At 39.3% G+C, this 21,124-nt stretch overlaps 1 protein-coding gene across 16 annotated transcripts in view; it reads right to left on the bottom strand.

The window, feature by feature from the left end:
- Positions 1–21,124, bottom strand: part of OSBPL6 (oxysterol binding protein like 6) — a 228,556-nt gene that overhangs the window by 30,712 nt on the left and 176,720 nt on the right. For 4 of the 16 annotated variants that reach the window (XM_021075883.1, XM_021075884.1, XM_005657560.3 and 1 more), the window contains 6 exons: positions 16,033–16,136; positions 15,397–15,489; positions 10,018–10,092; positions 4,151–4,316; positions 1,327–1,460; positions 509–532 (listed from right to left, as the gene is read on the bottom strand). In XM_021075883.1, the coding sequence (XP_020931542.1) occupies positions 509–532; positions 1,327–1,460; positions 4,151–4,316; positions 10,018–10,092; positions 15,397–15,489; positions 16,033–16,136 (596 nt within the window). The remainder of the gene's footprint in view (positions 1–508; positions 533–1,326; positions 1,461–4,150; positions 4,317–10,017; positions 10,093–15,396; positions 15,490–16,032; positions 16,137–21,124) is intronic. The other 12 variants (XM_003483690.4, XM_021075885.1, XM_021075891.1 and 9 more) reach the window with 6 other exon arrangements.

The raw sequence follows: 21,124 nt of genomic DNA, 5'->3' as shown, positions 1-21,124 counted from the left end.
TGAAGCCTCCAGTCATTAAATACATCTGCAGAAAACACTGTACCGTATGGGGGACAAGAGTGTATTCAACATGTTTACAGCATGACCTGTGCATGATTACTAACCATTATTTCTGATTCATGATCCTTTCAGGATTATGATTCGGAAGATCTATTAACATGGACTAAGTATTCAACAGATACATGACAGAACAGCCCAGGGCAAACCATCACAGCGTGCTTGTGAAGGATACCCTCCGCAGACTGGCACACAGGTGCTGCTTTGAAGGCTCAGGTTCTCCAGTCCCCCTAGCTTTGCACTGGAAGCAGCATATGCACCTCAACTGACAGTGTTTGATGGCAAACAGCAGAAAGTGTGGTCCAGAGAACAGCAGTCAGTAACATGAACTTAACATTGAAAATAAGCTGACAGTTCAGGTACATAAAACAGGGTGAGACAGTTTAAGTCTAAATTTCAGGGACGGGGAAACTATTCAAGCAGGAACTGATCCACATGGAAAACCACTTACCCAGGATTTGCTCGCTCCTTCGCTCTGATCCAAGGCACCAGGAAGTGAACAATATTTTATATAAACACCGAGTTCTCACACAAAATCAATAACAACATTGAATTCTCAAAGGACTTTTTAGAGGTACATTTATAGATGAAATGAAGAAAATATTTCAGAGGCAGTGCTCATGTAAGAAATCCTAAATGCAGTTTTAAAGGATTTTTATCATAAATTTCAGCCTTGAAAAACATAGGGATTTGATTAGCATTAATAAGATCAATATAATATATATTTAACACTATATATTATAGTGTAAAATATATACTGAAATATGAGTCCAGCTTCAGGGAGCATAACTTGGACAGGAAGAATATCCTAATGGTGTAAATCAAAAAAGGACAAAACAGGTAATAGCAAGCAGTAATTTTCAACAGATTAAAACATATGGGGGAAAAAATAGTAAGTGTGGAAGATCTGATAGATTTTGTATCCTTGATGTTGGACTGAATATATTCTGGAATGCAGTTTAGATGCTTATGTAAATCATGAATAAATGCATTTTTTTTTTTTTTTAAAACCAGGGACCGCCTTACAATGACCACAGAGAGGCATTAAAAGTATTCAGTCAGCCAAAACAGCAATTATGTTTGCAAGCAAGTTTGGTTGATTTTCTTACCTTCATATTCTGGGGAAGAAAAGTAATAAAATTGAATAATGACACTGCAATATCTTAGGAGAATTTCAGATGCCATCCCCATGATGGATGGCCTCTGCCTCCATCTTTGGCTTATAGGGTTAGGACTGTGTCTCGGGAGTGAAACAAACACTTCATTTACCTGAGACAGTGACTGTCGGAGCCGTGCCATCTGCGTGCTATGGCCTTTATTGTGATCCTGCTCAGAAACCATCTGCTTAAGCTTTTCCTTCTCTATAGCTATGCTATTAAATGCAGACTTCAAAAGAGAATGCACTGGGTGGGGAGAAAAGTAAGAAATAAAGATCAAATGGATCTGCAAAGACTATACAAAATTATAAACGTCTCAGCACTTTAACTCATGCAAAGATATTTTCTGGAAAGGTTATGTTACAGTTAATTAAAAGTCGGCCTTACGATGGAATCCATAATAAAAACTACACACAAAACAAATATGGTGGAGTTCCCGTGATGGCTCGGTGGGTTAAGAAACCAACATAGTATCCCTGGGGATAGGAGTTTGATTCCTGGCCTCGCTCAGTGGGTTAAGGATCTGGCGTGGCCACAAGCTGCAGCGTAGGTCACAGATGTGGCCCAGATCTGCTGTTGCCGTGGTTGTGGCCCAGGCTGCCAGCTGTAGCTCTGATTTGATCCCTGGCCTGGAAACTTCCATATGCCACAGGTGTGGCCCTAAAAAGAAAAAACAAAACAAAACAAACAAACCAAATATGGTAATGGTTATTAATCAAGAGAAAAGTTTTAGCATTTCATACCAGACAAGGCAACAAAGAGAAGCAGCATATACAATATCAATTTTATTTTTATTTTATTATTATTTTTTTAATAGTTAATTTCAATATTTAGAAACTAACCTACATACAATTCCTAGAAGGAAAAAGGAGTAAGTTTTACCCTGCCATGGTTGATGACAATATTTGAGCCGTTCTGTGTACAATGAAGCCTCATGCAAATCATTTAGAACTATTCAAAAATTATTTCTGCGAAGCGTGGATCCCCAAAAAGAGCACTTTTATGAGTTCTGCCAATAGAAATCAGACAGCTGTTTTAGAAGTTCTAACTAGTTCTCTTAGGGGTAGGAAATGATTTGGTCTTAAGAACAGCACTTGCATTACTTCTAAGCCCAGAATATCATGATATCAGAAGTGCTTTCAGAGTATAGACTTCCAGTTATATGATGAGTAAGTTCTGGGGATCCAATTGTACAGTATGGTGGTTAGAGTTAATGGTATTGTATTACATACTTGACAATTGCCAAGAGAGTAGATCTTAAATGTTCTCACCACGAAAAAGACAGGGTAATTATGTGACATGATGGATGTGTTTGTTATCTCTATGGTGGTAATTATTTTGCAGCATATGAGGACATCAATCAACATGTGTACCTTACATTTACACAATGTTACATATCATTTACATCTCAACAAAGCTGGAAATAAAATAAAACAAAATAAAGGCAACAATAAAAACAACCTCCACCCTCACTTCTGCATACCTAACAACATACACTGGTAAAATCCAAGGCGGTCTTTAATTTTGAAACACACGTTTGAATTTCCAACTTTTATCTTCACAATAACAGTGTCTATAAAATGTAGTCTTCTAAAGTAAAGATATCCTTATAAGAGAAAGGATATTTTTAAAGGAAGTGAAAAAACTGAGCACAAAAAATTTAGCCTGAATTAAAGGGGGAAAATGGTGGGATTCCAAGGGCCTCAGAATCTGTTGATTTATGTGCTACATTCTAATTGCCATCAATTTTAAGGCAATAACTCGGTGGCTGAAATACATTAACCCCACCAGCAGCTCTAAAAGTGGACTCTAGCTCATTTCAAAATCCATAATTCTTCCTAAAGAGTTGATGTAATAGTCATAGAAAAGCTCCTTTTTTTCCCACTGCAGTTGAAAAGAAAATATGTTGTTTCAACAGAGGCTTTAAAATGCTGTTGAAACTTGGATTTCCTGAAAGCCTCAGGATTGCAAGCAAATACACAAAGCTTTCCTGGGGCTACCTTCACATTTATCCATCTTCCTTTAGCAGCTATTTTTAGCAGCTATATTTAATTCATACATTTGTCTCATTCTACCTGCATTATTAGTAAAACTTACTGGCTTTCCGGGGCATATATCTATAATTATATAAACAAAATAACATTGTTCTAGTGTAATGACATAATTAGCATTCAGCTAGGAAATGTAATAAAAATGTACAAGGAGTAAAATAGCAGGTGAAAGAGATGGTCTTACAGAATCTCAATTGAGAAATCTATAGAAAAAAAAGAGGTGGAAGATGATTTAGTTTAATTGTTTCAGGATTGTGGAATTAAAGTTTCTGAGAGTATGTCTTTGCTGATGGTTTGTCAGTATACATTTTTATTGACTTCAGCATTCCGAGTTCCCTCAGTGTAAAGCTCTTCTCTTCTTGAGTATTATGGGGGGTGGTACTTGAGATGTTCCATTTAATACACATTTTCAAGAATTTTTTTTTTTTTTTGGCTGAGCCTATAGCATGTGGAGGTTCCTAGGCCAGGGATCAAACTCATACCATAGCTATAACCAGAGCCATAGCAGTGACAACTCTGGATCCTTAACCCACTAAGCCACAAGGATACTTTCTCTGCCCAAACTACAACCTTATGTTAAGGATCTGCTGTTGTTACCGGCTCTGGTTACAGCTGTGGCATGGATCCAATCCCTGGCCTGGGAAGTTCCACATGCCACCCACACACACAAAAAACCCCCCAAAAACAACCCCTGTAACCTTATGATGTGTGTTCTCCCAGGATGCAGGCATCATATCCCACTGTGTTTTGTCTATAGAACTTCAGTAAGTATATAAACCATTTGACCTTTTTACCATGACCACCCAGACATGGGTAAGAGAGTAAATGGCAACTTCTTATCAAAGAAGAGAGTGTGTCTGAAGGGCACGTTATGTTTGTTGTTACCTTTCTGTGCAATTAGACAAAATTCTTCTTGAAGCTTTGTGTAATCCGTTGAACTTTCCAGAGGGTCTGTAAGGTGGCTAGGGGGAGTCTGAAATTCAATATCTGCACAAAGGTTGGGGTTGGAAGAATGCAAGCGAACCGGGGACATGGTAGCACTGAAAGGAACCTGAAAGGGGAGGCCACAAATTATTAACAAGCAACAGCACGCTGTTCCACATTCTCTTACACAGTAAAGAGCTCTTCCATTCTCCCAAACAATAGATTCCTCTCTGGTGACACATGTGGAGACAGCACTCATTTATTTTGCAGGTGGTTGGGAGTAGGAAGGAGTTGCATTTCCCGTAGCTGATTGGGTACTGCCACTGACTCACTGGCTTTTCACTGTCACAGGGAGAGATGACTGCAGCAATGACAGGAAGAAGAGGCACAATCGCAGATAGGTGTCAACTCTGAACCTACTGGCACAGTACGGGCAGAAAGCAGCCTCAACTGTGATGAAGCTGACCTTCTCTCATGGAAGTCAGGGACTCATGTCAGAGGACTTTTCATGCCTACTTCTTTCTGCGCCTGGAGCAGGAACTTACTGAACAGGTAACAACTCCAGAGGTGCATATGCAGAAAAAGGCACCTGCTCCCCTGCCATTAGATAAAACATAAAAGTGTACTACTAAATATAATAATAACTTAATGCACTCACAATTAAACTTGATATTGATATTATATAAATTATTGTAGTTTACCATTGTATGTTACACACAACTCTGTTATAGACATGAACGGGCCAATATTGAAAAGCATTAAATAAAAAAAGTCATATTACTATAGATTTTCCCAAATGGCTAGAGGTACTTCCTTGCCCAGGCTGGATCTGGGATAGGCTTCTGATGGGTGGAGGTAACATACCTTTCTCTTTCCTTCTAGAAGCTTCTACCTGACTACTACAAATGATGTCAGCCAAACATTACTGGAAAATGAGAACACCAATTCCTCTTATAAATCAGATCACCAGTAACCTCCCCTAATTCTGACCGCACAGATATGCATTCAATTATCTTCAAGACTCAGACTCTGACTCTTCCACAAGCTGAAATTCTGTATAAATTAAAACACAACTCACAGCCCCTATCTAACAGAAAATATGCCTAGGAGGAAAGAACCAGTATCTTGTCTGATGTATACATATGTCAGAACCACTTCCTTTTTTCATTTTTTTGATTTAGCTTTAAACCTCATGACAGAAAAAGAAGGCAGGGGGGAGAGGCGTGTGCACTGAGAATACACAGGATGGAGGAGATGGAGAGACCCCAAAATCTAACCTGAGCTGCAGTTTGTGGGTTGGGGAGGACGCAGCTGAAATTAGAGAGGGTCCTTAGGGTGTAGCTTGGCTCTGGCAGTGAGCTATTTATCTCAAAATATATCTAGGGCTTACTGGGAAAGAAAGTGAGCATGAAGCAGTCTCCCTAATTCAGCTAAGCTAAGCATGTTACTATGTGCCATCCGAAGCATTTGGTATCTGAAGTTATCAAAGTAACTCTACCTCATCCTCCATGGGGACCCTAGCTATCTATAGTGCGCCGGGAGATGTCAACAGCTTGTTTATCCCATGAGGATCTCAATTTCTGGCTCTTTCAGAGAAAAGACACAGAAGTGGCAGATGGGCCAATTGAGAAAATGGAGTTCAACAGTTTGCTGGAATCTTGTCCAAGGTAACTTTGTGATGATAATGGCTGCATTATTTTTAGGATATCCATAAAGGAATGAGATTTATCTGAGAGAATATTTGAAGATAGATAAAGAATCTTTCTGACCTTGACTGTAGTGGTGCTAAATAGAGAAAGAGAAATTAGTCCAAGGCCATGGAAGAGGGACAGAGAATGCATGGAAAGGTTGGTTCCTAGAAGGTCATGGTCAGAGACTGTGACCCGAGGAAATGAATAGACCAAGGAGTTTTCAGATCTAAGAATATGGTTTCCGAAGACAAGGAACTAGAAGAGCATTTAAGAAGGAATGTGGGTATTTGGCGACGGGGAATGAATGTGTTGAGAATCAGGGCAAAGAGTTTTATCTGCACTTAGGTGACTTCAGCACTCCAAGGACTGGCATGTTGTGGGTGTCTCTTCCCTGAGTGGTGAGGAGGCTGGGGGACAGGGGGTGCTGGGTAGCCAGGGTGCAGTGGAGGCCCAGAGACTCCAGTCAGGACCCAGGCTTGTCCCTGAGATAATGGCCTCTCTATTGACAGCTGGAATCAGAGACTGTGAAGAAAAACATGTTACAAATTTATATTTCAAACATAATGGAAGTTTAAATTGGCAATTAAAACAGTAAAAGTGATTTTGTATATAACCCACAGGGAAAGGGACTTGGAATGCTCTATTCAGACAACAATCAGACTGTTCCCTGGAAATTGAAAATAATTTTTACATACTTCTGACTGAAACTATTTATATTGATATCTTTAAATGAAGTATATGGAATGGGTCACTTGAAAAATTCATGAAGTGAAATTGAGAATACAAACCGAGATGTATTAATCTAACTCTAATTGAGTATCTCTTCAGCCTGAGGACTTATTTACTCACTTCCTTATTCATCAGTTTGAGTATTATGGGATTCAAACATTTAAGTGGTAACTAGCTTCTCTGTCAGTGATGACTGGAATGGGAGCCGTCTACAGCTCTCAGCGTTTGTATCTGAGGACCCTCAACATTGGAAATGCAGCTTCACATCCTCCTCCGGAAAGAAATCCCAGGCTTCCTTGAAATCCTGTGACAGGGAGCCTGATCCTGGAATATTCTGGCACCAACAACTGCAGTTTGGAAGGGGGCCGCTAGGAGACGCTTTTATCACCTGTCTATAAAGAAGTCAAAAGAGAACTAGATTGACAGTGGACTACTGTTTTTTACTCATACATGTAGCAAAAAACATGAATGAGAAAGAGAATATACAATAGCAGGTCGAAGGAAGATACCGAATGTGTATAACTCACAGAGCTGATGTGAAAAGTCTCCTGCTGTTGTTACTCTGCATCCTGTGTACAGGGATCCTTAGTAGAGTACTGACTGCCTGGGACCCTCAGTGTTCTTCCATGGGGAGGGACCAGTGTTTTTCTTTTCCAGTGCCCTATTCTCTAGGGTCTGGCTGATGCTGAAGGGGACCACTGAGGATGCTGGTGCTAAGAATCAACAAGACTAAATCTCTGAAACCTCTTGGGCAGACTTCTCTCTGGTAGCAATCTCAGTTGCCCTACATAGCTGAGTGGTCAAGGAGAACAAGTGACTAGAGTCCTGTGGAAGAACCCCAGGTAAAAGGCACCAAGCAGGACAGGATAGGCTCAAAATGTGTGAGCTAACTTTACTGTTGGGAATTAAGGGGAACCATTGCATTAAGATAAATAGAAGGACTGAGTCACCAATGACAGGTCCCTGAGATGTGGGTGGGGGGCCAAGGGAACCAGCGGAAGGTCCTGCTAGATGTTATCTTGCTCTGATATGAAGATAAAACTATAAATCCTAGAGGGTTTTGGAGTTCCCATTGTGGCTCAGTAGTTAATGAACTCGACTACTATCCATGAGGACACGGGTTCAATCCCTAGCCTCACTCGTGGGTTAAGGATCTGGCATTGCCATGAGCTGTGGTGTAGGTTACAGACATGGCTTGGATCCTGCGTTGCTGTGGCTGTGGTGTAGCTGGCGGCTGCATCTCTGATTCAAACCCTAACCTGGGAACCACCACATGCCACAGGTGTGGCCCTAAAAAAAAAAAAAATTAAAAAAAAAAAATAAAAATCCTAGAGGGTTTAGAGTAATCCTTCCCTCTAGTTATTCCTGAATATATGACTAAATGTTGCCAGCTTTGCTCATTAGAGGCTCTAAGTTATTCTTAATCTCTGTGGTCATAGCTACCCTGGGGGGAGATAAGAATCAACACTTTCATGTTTCAAAAGCTTTTTCTCTTGTACTCCCAACTAAAAATGTATATAAATCTATTCTATTCAAATAGGTTCTAATTCCACTTTTAATATATTCACTATATGTATCTGCAATTTGAAAATGAACACCATAGAAACACAATCACTTCCCTGCATGGCACCCTTAAAGTACATTATTTAAGGAAACATTAGTATTTTCATAAAATGACTGACATTTCCTTTCCATACTGAGATCCTGTTCTCTCTCTAATAATCATTTATATTTCTGAATTTTGTAAATGAAATGTTACTTTTAAGAATTTAAAAATTGATTTTACATGTAACTATTGTCAGAATCTGTTACCATGTCAATACCTAAATACTTTATTCATCTGTATTTGAATACATGCATAAGATAGACATTAAATGCAAAATCAATTTCAAAAATTTGTTCAAATGTTCATAAAACTGTGAGTTTTAGGAGTCAGTTCCCTAATAAATTCCAAGTCACTGGTTCACTTCATAATCAAAATCATTTCTGTCTCTCAAACAATCCAGCTAAGTACCCAAATATAAGTCAATAGTCAGTCACTAATTACAAAGCAGCAAACCAACAAGCCTCACACCAGTATCCATTCTCCCACAATGCAACCAAAATCTTTTCATATTTTTCGGCAACTTAGGTCTTAAAGTATACTCCACCAGCAGTAAAAGTGAGACTATTGTAATTCAAGACACATCATCTAATAGCCAAAGAGCTAATGTCCGTGTTTGCTATAAACTCAGTACTCCGTATTTAAAAAGCTGATATGATGTCATGATTAAGCAAATATTATGATTTATTTTTATCCAGAAAATTCTTGTATTTGAATATTCTTTTTTTTTTTTTTTTTTTTTTTTGTCTTTTTAGCTATTTCTTGGGCCGCTCCCACGGCATATGGAGGTTCCCAGGCTAGGGGTTGAATCGGAGCTGCAGCCACCGGCCTACGCCAGAGCTACAGCAACGCAGGATCTGAGCTGCGTCTGCAACCTATACCACAGCTCACGGCAACGCTGGATCGTTAACCCACTGAGCAAGGGCAGGGACCAAACCCGCAACCTCAGGGTTCCTAGTCGGATTCGTTAACCACTGCGCCATGACGGGAACTCCATATTTGCATATTCTATTTCATATTCTGTGTGGACAGTTCACTATTTTAAGCACCTTCAATTTAATTTTAAGTTTGGTTATTTGCCTTATCCATCTCAATATTTCCTCTAACCACTTAAAATTCATGCTATTTTCTCTTTAAAAAAAAACCAAAAAACAAAAAACCAACGTCTAGATGTGAATTAAATGCCCTTTAACTTTGTGGTTTTCTCCTTTCCACACTATATTTTCTGATTTTCAGCTCATTATTCTTTGCAGAAAGCAATTTTCTTTAGTTAAGTGTAGATTTGGGTAGCCATTGAGAGATGACATCAAAATTCACCTTTTCTTACCCTCTCATTTCTTTATTCTCACTTCCTTTTCAAATAGTCACATTGCTACAAAAAAAAGCACAATTTTTATCTGTAGTAACATGACTTTTCTTAGAAAAAGAGAAATCAATTAGCAAAGGTTCCAAGATCAGTACGGCAAAAACCAACCAACCAAACAAAACCCCAATATCATTTAAGGAAATCCCATACCACAGAGAGCCGTACTCTGTTTTGCAACCTTGAATTTAAATTGTTTCTTACACTAGAGCAGAAGGAGAGATCTGGATTACATGACAGTTTTCCATTGCCAACCCGATCACCTGTGTGCGACGCCTGCCATGCAAAGACAGCCAGAGAATATGCGAAAGCTATGCCGACACAGGAGAGGGCTACAGTGGATGCCACCGCACACGAGTGGCACCATTAGACAGGGGAGATGACACTAGTGCACAGTTTCTCATTTTTAGTCAACGTCCACTTGAGATTGAAATGCACTCACTGTTGTAGCCACTGCTGCTGCGAGCCTCTGCCGGCGCCGAGTTGTGCTGAACTGGCCCTTCGCAGATGGCCCTTCCTGACAGTGAATGAAAGAAGAGGAGGGAAGAGAAAACACGGGATGGGGAGGGAGAGGACAGGATATGGGAGGATGACAAGTAATCAGACAAGGGAGAGGGAGAATTTTTAACTAAAGTTGACTTTTGCTAAATCTTATTAGCACTGAAAAGAGCTTGAAGGGGCATTCATGCTGTGAGAAAAGTTTAGCATTCTCATGGCAGAACACCCCAACACTTAAATTCACTTGCTGACTCTAACCCTTACCCCAAAAGGAGATGGAAAGTTATGAACTGATGAAGAGCTTACGATTTCAAAGTCAAATAAATGTACATACTGTTTTATTCATGTGATGCCATGTTATATGAAGCCAAAAGGCATTCAATAAATGGAAGCAAAGAAAACAAATAAGTCCAGGAAAAAAGTGATTAAATAAACAATGCGCCAAGGCTAAAACAAACAGGTTGTAATGAGAGCCTCTGATTGGCCAGGCAGAACTATTTTGTTTCTTGCTGGAAGGAAAAATTATGGGGAAGGATACTATGAATCTTCAATTCCCCATTTTTTTCTCCTACTATAAAGGTTTCAGGGATTCAAAGAATGGTGTTGGGGAGTTCCCATTGTGGCTCAGTGGTTAACGAATCTAACTAGGAACCATGAGGATCCCTGGTCTTGGACAGTGGGTTAAGGATCCGGCATTGCCATGAGCTGTGGTGTAGGTTGCAGACGCGGCTCGGATCCCATGTTGCTGTGGCTCTGGCATAGGCTGGTGGCTCCAGCTCCGATTAGACCCCTAGCCTGGGAACCTCCATATGCCGTGGGTGTGGCTCTAAAAAGACAAAAGACAAAAAGAATGGTGTTGGGATTTTCAGGTTGAAGAACTTTCCAAGGAAGAAGGCAGTCCTCAGAGTATAGGGGGAAAAAAATCTCAATTGTCCTCAGTGTGTTGGGACAAAACCTACAATAATCAACTATGAAAATCTGAAAGCACAGGTTTCATTCAGTGATGTGTACCTGTGCACAAACCAGAAGAGGAATTCTAGAGCTTGCCTGCCTGTCTGCCTGCCTGCCTGCTTGCTTTCTCTCTCTCTCTCTCTCTCTCTCTCTCTCTCTTTCTTTCTTTCTCTCTCTCTCTCTCTTTGGGGGAGAGTATTAAGGGAAAATAACACTTCCTTTTAATTAACTCAGCTTTGCCTTCATTTGACAGACCCTGACTCTTCAAGGTTGTGAAGGATAATTTCAGTTCCAATTAACTGAAATGTTCTTAGTCACCTAACAGTTCAGACTGAGAAAAAAAATAGCATGGCTGCATTAGTCTTTTTGGAATGGCAGAAAAAAAATACTTAAAATTTTTTATCTTCAATTATCTGAAGTTTTAAATTACATTATATCTCTCTTCCATCTTTATAAACCTTCCATGTACATATATATATACATATATATATGTTTACTATACACAAACACACATACATAATCTGTTTTACACAAAACATTTTCTATACAAAATCCCTTCATGGCTACCATAGTTTAAAAAAGATAGAGAGAATGTACTTTCATCATTCAGCGTAATTTGAGCATCTTTGAGATAGCTACACATGAATGACATCAGATCATTTATTTGCTAGCCCATACTTCCTGCTATTCTTCATTCTCTTCAGTATCTAGGGATCTAGTATTTAACTCATGCTATTAGCAACATAGAAATCTACCAACAATGTCTTCTACAGCAACCTTATAAAATCATTCTCTTTTTGCTTTCCTCTATTTCATTTAAAACACAGTCAATCATGGAGTTCCCATCGTGGCTCAGTGGTTAACAAATCTGACTAGGAATCATGAGGTTGCATGTTCAATCCCTGGCCTTGTTCGGTGGGTTAAGGATCTGGTGTTTCCATGAGCTGTGGTGTAGGTTGCAGACACAGCTCGGATCTTGCGTTGCTGTGGCTGTGGTGTAGGTGGCTACAGCTCCGATTAGACCCCTAGCCTGGGAACCTCCATATGCTGCAGGAGTGGCCCTAGAAGAGGCAAAAAGACAAAAACGAATAAAACAAACAAACAAACAAAAAACCCACAGTCAATCTGTTACTGCATGATGATACTGAGATTTTTACTAGAACCAGAAATTTGAATTCTGGGACACAGAAATATTTTTTTTCTAAAAAGTAATTCCACAGAGTCTTCTGGGACAACCACTGCCTCCAATGAATTACACAATGGATTCCTGAGCTGACTTTCCAGTGGCTTCTAGAAGAAATATGGCCAAACTCTATGGCCATAAGTAGGTCCAAACAATTTAAGCTTCACATTCAAATCAACAGCATAATCTAACTTACATAAGAATAAGCAGTCAAACATCCAGTATAACATGTTCTTCATTTTTACTTTCCCAAGGCCAATTTTAACAATAATCTATTTCATAATTATCTCAAAATTATAACTATTACAGAATGCTGAATACGAAGTTCAATAAAATAACATCCATAACAACAACAGCAGTAACAATAACCACCACCACCAGCCTAGGTTCCTTCACAAATGACTGGTGGACTAAAAGTTCCAAACAATAAAGGGGATGAAAAATGAGTCATTCACCTCAAAAAGACTCTCAAGTTGGCTGCAGCAATGACCATCACAGAAAGTTGTTCAAGCAGTGCGATGATTATGGGCTTAAAACACATACTTGGCACCATGACATGGGATTCTAATGATCAAGAAACATTTAATACAGGAGGGGAAACACCTGTGTTTTAGGGTGGGAGAAGGTGGTGGGTATGTTTAATCCACTGCAGTAGAAATAAATGCTCTGCCTTTCTGTAGGTAAAATATTGATGAATAATGATGTTCATATTAGTCATAGTTGCCCCTGGCTGATTTTATGGTTCTGCAGCCAAACATGCATATTGAGGAAACTTCCAAGTAATTTCTCAGTGAGGGAGAATGAGCATCCTAACTGGTCCTAGAAGGTCTGTTGGTTTGGTTGAGCAGGAAAGGTCTAGGGATGGTACTAAATTCTGCAGCATTCGCCCTACGATCCTTTGTTTTACCAGTTCAAGTGGAAGTGCAGTTTCTCTGGGAATGATTAGGGATAATAGCTTACCACCACCTGTCAGTCTATTTGTTTCCTCTTGAGTTGGAACTAAATCACCTAATTTCAGAAGGTGAATGTCTTCTCTGAGTGTGGGGATGAGATAATTTCAATCCCCCACCCCCACAAATAATTAAACTGGAATCACAAGGGCCATTTTGTTACTTCTTGGCAAAACAGAAACAAGGGAAAATAATACAAAATGAAAATTTAAGAATAAACCACCCAAAATGTGACAGGAATGTGAATGAAGAATATTTTTCCACTTTTTGAACTCCTTCTGATGACTCAAAAAAACTTTGTAAATTCTCTGCACACTGAACAGTACAGCCTGTGACTAGGAGTTGCATTCTGATTCTTTCAGGAAAAACTGAGTGATACAGGGGCCATGGTGGGCTTTGTAACCACAGCAGGGCAGCCAGCAGCATCCCACTTAGATTCCTTAAGAACCGACCTATTTCAGACCATAACTGTGAATGGGAATCTGTTCAATGATATATCTTAGAAAAATGAGACTGAAATGATATTTGTCCACAAATGTCTATGTTCTTATGATGCTGGCCCTTTTCAATTATTTTATTTACAATTCAGATACTTTTCTCCTAGCTATGATAACCATCAATACCATGCTTTAAAATAACACAAAACTAGACAATCACATGCTCAAAAAAACAGAAGAAATTGCCAAAAGTAATTTTAGGTAATTTTCTTGTGAAGTCATTTGGCACATGTGTCTCTACAGTATTAATTTTCTGAACAGAAGGGAAAACATATGAAAACATACAAAACAAAAGACCACAAAAAATTGTGTTTGTAGAATGTGGGCATTCTAAGTTAAAAAAAAAAAAGGATCTTTAGTGCTTGTGAAAATTTATTTTCAAATACATCAAATTAGCAAGCAAAGCAACAAAGAGTTTGTTATTTACACATTCGGAATTAAAACACAAAGATTGATCAGAAAAATCAGAATTAAGAAAGAACTGTTGTTCTTATATAGAAGATTCTAACAAGCAGTTTACACCTGCATTAGACTATAGAGTGATTAATGTGTAATAAAAAGAAAAGGAAAATTCTAAGTCTAATTTTGATTGTGCAGGACAAGAGTCTTTTTTTTTTTTGCCTTTTCTAGGGCCGCTCCCGTGGCATATGGAGGTTCCCAGACTAGGGATCTAATCGGAGCTACAGCTGCTGGCCTACGCCAGAGCCATAGCAACACAGGATCCGAGCCGTGTCTGCAACCTACACCACAGCTCACAGCAATGCCGGATCCTTAACCCACTGAGCAAGGCCAGGGATCGAACCGCAACCTCATGGTTCCTAGTCAGATTCGTTAATCACTGAGCCACAACGGGAACTCCAGGACAAGAGTCTTTTTAATACACAGTGAAGACTGGAGTAATAGAAACCCTGGTTTAAAGATCTGAAAGTAACATGAATTTTGACCTAAGAGGTTTTAGGAATTTATCATATTCAGTATCATTGAATGCAATAACATATGAAGATCTCACTTTAAAATTTTAAAACTATTCATTTCAGTTAAATAACTTATTTAAAATGAATTTCAAGTATATCTATCATGAGCCATTAAGCCTTTAGTTCAGATTTTAAGTGACTGTTGATAGCCAATAATATGTATTTTTGTAGAATCATAGAATTTTAAAGTTGAAAGGGAATTCAGAGATCATTAAGTCAACTCTATCATTTTACCCAGGAGTTAATGGAATCTTAGAAAATTTAACAGAAATGCATGAGATTATACTAACAGGAAATCACAGTGATTAGAGTAGAACCCAAGTTTGCTAATTTCTAACCTGTTGCAACCCTGATCTCATTTATTGATAGATACAAGTTCAGAAAAGCTAACACATAAAAGGCTCTTTTTAAGATCAAGTGTATATGTAAATGAATGTTCATTACAACCCATTTGATTTTAGGTCTAGATTTTTAAGGTGACCTTTTGTTAAAATATGTTTTAATGGTTCAAAGACCGTAATTGGGCATGAAAATGTCACTCTGCAGCCATATTACATAACTTTAACCTTTCTTTCAAACTCTTTTGACTTATGCCAGAATAAGAATAGATTTCTCACTGTTTTAGATAATACAAGTCAGTCTGAAAAGCACAAGCTTTCAAGTAGTTAAAAGCTGCTTTAAACTTTTTAACTTCTATGAATTGATACATAAAGACTAATATTTTTTTAAAATATATAAATATGAATGAAGAAAAAGTAGAGTCTGTACCTGCAGTTGTATTTTTGTGTCTTTGCTGACACTTTTTGTTCTCCATCGTCTTGTGACCCGCTTGTCTTTCTTTGAAATATCTACACAGTTAGCCTACATTACACAAATAGTTAAAAGCAACAAAGTATTAATAAGTTAACACAGACAGACAAAGAAAGTATAGCACGTTAGTAAAGAAGCACTGTTAGACACCTAAAGCCAGGAGATTAGCGGGCATTAAAAACAAAGACAAAAACTTAATCATAAAACATATTTTTCTGCTATTTAAAATAAAAACACGATTAGGGCTCTTTAGTGTTTTTTTCCTACAGGAAAAGATGGTAATAATTCTGAGAGTACTTGAGTTAAATCTTCCTAACTATCACTTCTAATGCAAAACAAACATGGAAGAATGATTCAGATATATATTTCTCCTAGCTAGTTTGTATTTAAACATAAAACATTTCAGAAAAAGACATCTTAATTAACATAAGGACATCAAGATTTAAAAATAACAAGAATCACTCCAGAATATAAGCTAACATGTATTGTAGTTATTTCATTTGAAATGTTACCTTACACATTCATAGAACAATCTAGTAAAAACTCTGAGTGAAAATCTTAAGGCCCTTTGACCAGCAGCAGTAATGTGTTTACCTGCATGTCAGTAAAGTTAGGTGCTGACTGAGTTCTCTGAAGTATTTCCAAATTTTGCAGGAGTTTGCTAAGTTCCACAAGGTTTGACTGGCAGTGTGCAAGGTCTAATACAAATCAGAAATAAAAATACGTTAGAACTGGGCAGGGAGTGGTGGTGATGGTACTAAAAGACCCTCCATCCAAATTAGAGCAAACGCAATCAGGCAGAGCTGTGTTTACAGAATGATGATATTGGCAAATGAAAGAGAACAGACCCATCTCTGGTTTAGAACCATAAAACCATTGGTTATGTATTGGATGATTTCAAAACCTTTCTTACAAATGAATAGTTATTAGTGTAGAGCGCCATTAAAGTCGCAGTGAAATTGGGTGTGCCTATTTTCCTGCTGAGGTGGTCTTTGTCCTGTCAGAAGCCTACACACAGCACACACATGGGAACTTTAGCAGTTGCATGGTTTTGTGGTTAGGAACCTGTCTATCTGCCCTCTCTCTTTTTTAATGGTCACACTTGTGGCATATGGAAGTTCCCAGGCTAAAGACTGAATCAGAGCTGCAGCTCCTAGCCTATGCCACAGCCACACCAATACCAGATCAGAGCTACATCTGTGAACTATGCTGTAGCTTGAGGCAACACCAGATCCTTAACTTACTGAGGGAGGTCAGGGATCGAACCCCACATCCTCAAAGAGACAACAATCTACAGTTGAACTCACTTAACAATGCTTCCATGAATAATTTCTTTAAAATCTTTTAGAGACATTATACTAAACACAATTAAAGATTCTCAAAGTGCATTCTCTGGCCAGCAGCAACAGCATTATGCAGGCATGAACCTCATTCTGCTTGAATTGATGTTCAGAATGAAGAAATACCTTTAAATTAAAAAAAATTGGGATAAAGGAGTTCCCATCGTGGCTCAGTGCTAACAAATCCAACTAGGAACCATGAAGTCACGGTTCGATCCCTGGCCTTGCTCAGTGGGTTAAGAATCCTGTGTTGCTGTGAGCTGTGGTGTAGGTCGCAGACGCAGCTCGGATCCTGCATTGCTGTGGCTCTGGCGTAGGCTGGCGGCTACAGTTCCAATTCAACCCCTAGCCTGGGAACCTCCATATGCCACGGGAGTGGCCCTAGAAATGGCGAAAAGACCAAAAAAAAAAAAAAAAAAATTGGGATATGTATTTGAACAAGAAAGAATTTTTAAAAGATCTTCATAATTAAAATAATCACTAAAAAACCTGAACTTTTGATGTTAAGTAGTCAAGAATAGTGAGTCTTAGTATTACTCACTCCTTATTAAACATTTGGGATGTGGCTCCCAGTTATGTGGTGACTTTTTCATGTGTACTGTTGATAAAGAGACTATAACGGGGCATGTTTATGAATCTGTTATATTATAAAGCAGTTGTTCCTTGGAGTTCCGAAGTGGCTCAGTGGTTAACGAACCTGACTAGTATCCACGAAGACACGGGTTTGATCCCTGGCCTCAATCAGTGGGTTAAGGATCTGGCATTGCCATGAGCTATGGTGTAGGTCACAGACATGACTTGGATCCAGTTGCTGTGGCTGTGATATAGGATGGCAGCTGTAGCTCTGATTCGACCCCTAGCCTGGGAACATGTGCTGTGGGTGCGGCCCTAAAAAAGATAAAAAATAAAACAGTTGTTCCTGTTTTGTAGCCACTTGGTAAAAATTTCAATTACATCATCTCTGCTTTTCATTAAATCTCAAAAGATCTGAATTATTATGGACATGGTACAGGCAGCACAATATCCCTGTAAGATATGGCTAAGGATTAACTGGGTCAAAAAGCATGGGGATTTTTGATTTTTTTTTGATGGATATAAAGTAAAAGAAGGGTAACTGCTATGAAGGTCTTTATATAGGACTCAGAATCTCTACACACTCTACAAGAGCAGGGTGGCAACAAAACATCAGGGCCAGGTCCCATCTCTCAGCAGCATCTGCCCTAAGGTGGAGCTTGGGTGGGCAGTTGAAGTGCTGCTGTTCGTCTCCCAGGAACTCTTGGCCCTTGGCCATCAGTGGCCTTGAAATTCCTCAACAGACGAAGCCACCCAGTGGCCGAAGAGAGTACTGAGGATGCCAGCACCCTTCCAGGGCTTGTGCCGCCCCCACCCAATAACGGGGGAGGCAGCACCACTGTACTCCTCCCATTTCCCCCACAAAGAAAATAACATGAGTGGCTCAGAAGGGTAGGAAATACAGAAGATCACAGGAAAGGCATGAGAGAGAAAAGTAGCACAAGAAGGAAGGAGTTAGAGGGAAGAGGAGAAGGGAGATGGCTTGAAGAGACCTACATTTTAACTTGCCTTTAAAAGAACAAACTATATCACAAGCACCATGCTGGTAGGGATATTATCTAACATTATCTATCCATGAAGGCTTCTACCCAGTAAATATTACCTTCAAATGTCTTCACAGCTGTGAATATCCTACACAAACAGTATATGGAGGGAGCATAGAAATCCAGAAGTGGGGCTCAAAACCCTTTCTAACAGAACAGAAAAATGAATTTGGTGAATGAACTCGATTCAAGGCAAAAGGACCCAAAACATAGAGTTGGGAGACACTGATTTACTTAACTTACACCGCTCAGCTGCATTTTCTCCCTTGTCAAGTGGTTACCCTCTTACTTTTCTGATGAGAAAATGCTATGAAAACCAGAAATGGTCTTTATGGAGTATTAATCCATGTTTAATCATTCTTCTAGGGCCTTAACTTGGAATGACACACACCATTCCTTAATATTTCTCTCACATTTTAAGTGGACAGAAATGAAATTCCTGGCAGAATTTCACTGCTTGCCTAAGTATCTGAATGTATGTAAGGATGATAAAGATTTGCCTATGACAATAAAAACACCTTAAAAAAAGAAACCTCTAGAATTTTAATGAATTTTTTTTTTGCCACAGCTGTGTTGTAGAAACTAGGAACCTGAGAATCTGGGAGAAAGGGAAAATAATCCCAAGAAAGGACTGCAAGGCTAGTTTACAGTAGTAAAAAAAAAATTAAAAACTTAAATATCTAGCAGTTTACCTATTTTCTCACCATCCCTACCTTGTTCTAAAAAGAAACATGTCATTCAACTATGGAATGGTTAAATAAATTAAGGTATATCCAAAGTTATCCCTTTACTATCTCATTTAGGTACCATGATTGGGAAGATACTATGTACCCAGAACAGTTCTAAGCACAGGAAATACAGCAATCAAGTAAGATTCATGGAATTTACATTCTGGTTTTATTTATTTATTTATTTATATTTTGTCTTTCTATGGCTGCACCCATGGCATATGAAGGTTCCCAGGCTAAGGGTCTAATTGGAGCTATAGCTCCCAGCCTGCGCCACAGCCACAGCAACGTAGGATCTGAACTGCGTCTCTGACCTACATCACAGCTCACGGCAACGCCAGATCCTTAACCCACGGAGCAAGGCCAGAGATTGAACCCGCAACATCATGGTTCCTGGTCGGATTCGTTTCCACTGAGCCATGATGGGAACCTCTACATTCTGATTTTTAAAAAAGTATTTAATAAATAATCTGTATGTTGAACTATTACGTATCCATCTTTAGTGATGGCATATACTGATACATAAAGATGGCATATGGGATACTAATTTAAAACATTCTGTTTCTATGGAGAAAAAGTGCTTTCCAAGAGTCAGGAAATTCCCTTACATACTTGAGAAGATCTGGATTGACAGAAGTCCTAACCAATGAATAGATAGTCTCTTTAAGGACTGGAACTATAAATGTGATATGTCATGGGTTCAGGAAGATGTTACATGATGAACCTCTGAAATGTAACCAACCTCAATACTGGGGACTCTATGAAGTTATCAGGATTAACCCCCCCCCAAAAAAAAAGTGCTGTGCTAGTTTAGGAAAGGGAAAGTTACTGTGGTTTGAGGTCATCAGAACAGACTTAAAAGAGACAGTAGAAACTTTTGTCGTCTGGAGGATGGATGAAAAGGAATCAGCAAAATAGGAAGGTAGAGACAGGCAGAGAGGGTACGGCAGGCCGAGAAGAAGAGCTTGTTGCAAAAAAGCACAGAGGTGGGAATATGCAAGTATGTTCAGGAAATAGCAAATACGTTTAGTTGGGCCTATGGAAGGCAAGGTTGAAAGGATAGGCAGGGCCAGAAAGCAAAAAGCTGAATGTTAAAAGCTGAGCTAAGTAGTTTGGACTAAGAGCCAAGAGCCCATGGAGAACCACTTAAAGGGATTTTTGAAAAAAAATATTTTAAGAAATTGCAGTCTTAAGGGAATATTATATGTAGTGAACAAAGAATTGGCATTGGGGTTAGACAAATGTGGTTTGGCTAGAGTTCCATCTTTTCCACCAGGGAAGCTGTGTAATCTTCAGCAGATTCCTTAACTTGCATGCATTTCGCTTTCCTCCTCTGCAAAGTGGGGACAGTAGCAATACTTATAGTCTCAGAGCTGAGGGCAATGGAATAATGTCTGCTAAGTGCTGGCACTGGCTGCAAACATGTCCAAGAACAGTAATTTCCCAGGAGCCTCTGAGCACAATGGAGCCACAGAGCAAGAGACTAAGGGTGAAGGTTCCAGTCAGAGGCTGGGCCTGAGTCAGGACCTCAGATATGGAATTCCAGAGGAAGGGTGGGTGAGGGGGAGGTGAGATGGGGGAAGTTTTCAAAGAAATAAAAGAAATTGGTCTCAGCTGGATGAACAGGGTGGGTGAGTCAGAATGAGTTCCAGAGCAGTTACGACAGCAGCACTGACAAAAACAGGGAAGTCCAGGAACTGGGACCATTTTCAAGGAGGAGAGAGAAGGTGGTTGCAGACAGGTGGAGAAGAGGGCATGACGGAGTGTGTAGACAGAAAGGGGTGACAGCCAGGGAGGGGGTGGGAATGTAGCACAGGCTGGATACAGAGATCTGAGAGTTAGAGAGGGTTTTCTGCCTTTTTGAGAGAAATGTGGTGCGGTGATTAAGAAGCTATGCTCTAGAGTCAGATCACTTAAGTTTGAATCCCAGCTGCAACATTACTACCTGGGTGAACTCAAACAAAGTGAGTTAACTTCTCTGTACCTCAGTTTTCCCACCTAT

The sequence above is a fragment of the Sus scrofa genome, chromosome 15, assembly GCF_000003025.6.
Source record: "Sus scrofa isolate TJ Tabasco breed Duroc chromosome 15, Sscrofa11.1, whole genome shotgun sequence".
Classification (NCBI taxonomy): Eukaryota; Metazoa; Chordata; class Mammalia; order Artiodactyla; family Suidae; genus Sus; species Sus scrofa.
Note: the sequence above shows the minus strand (reverse complement) of the source record. Positions and strands in the feature narration are given on the sequence as shown.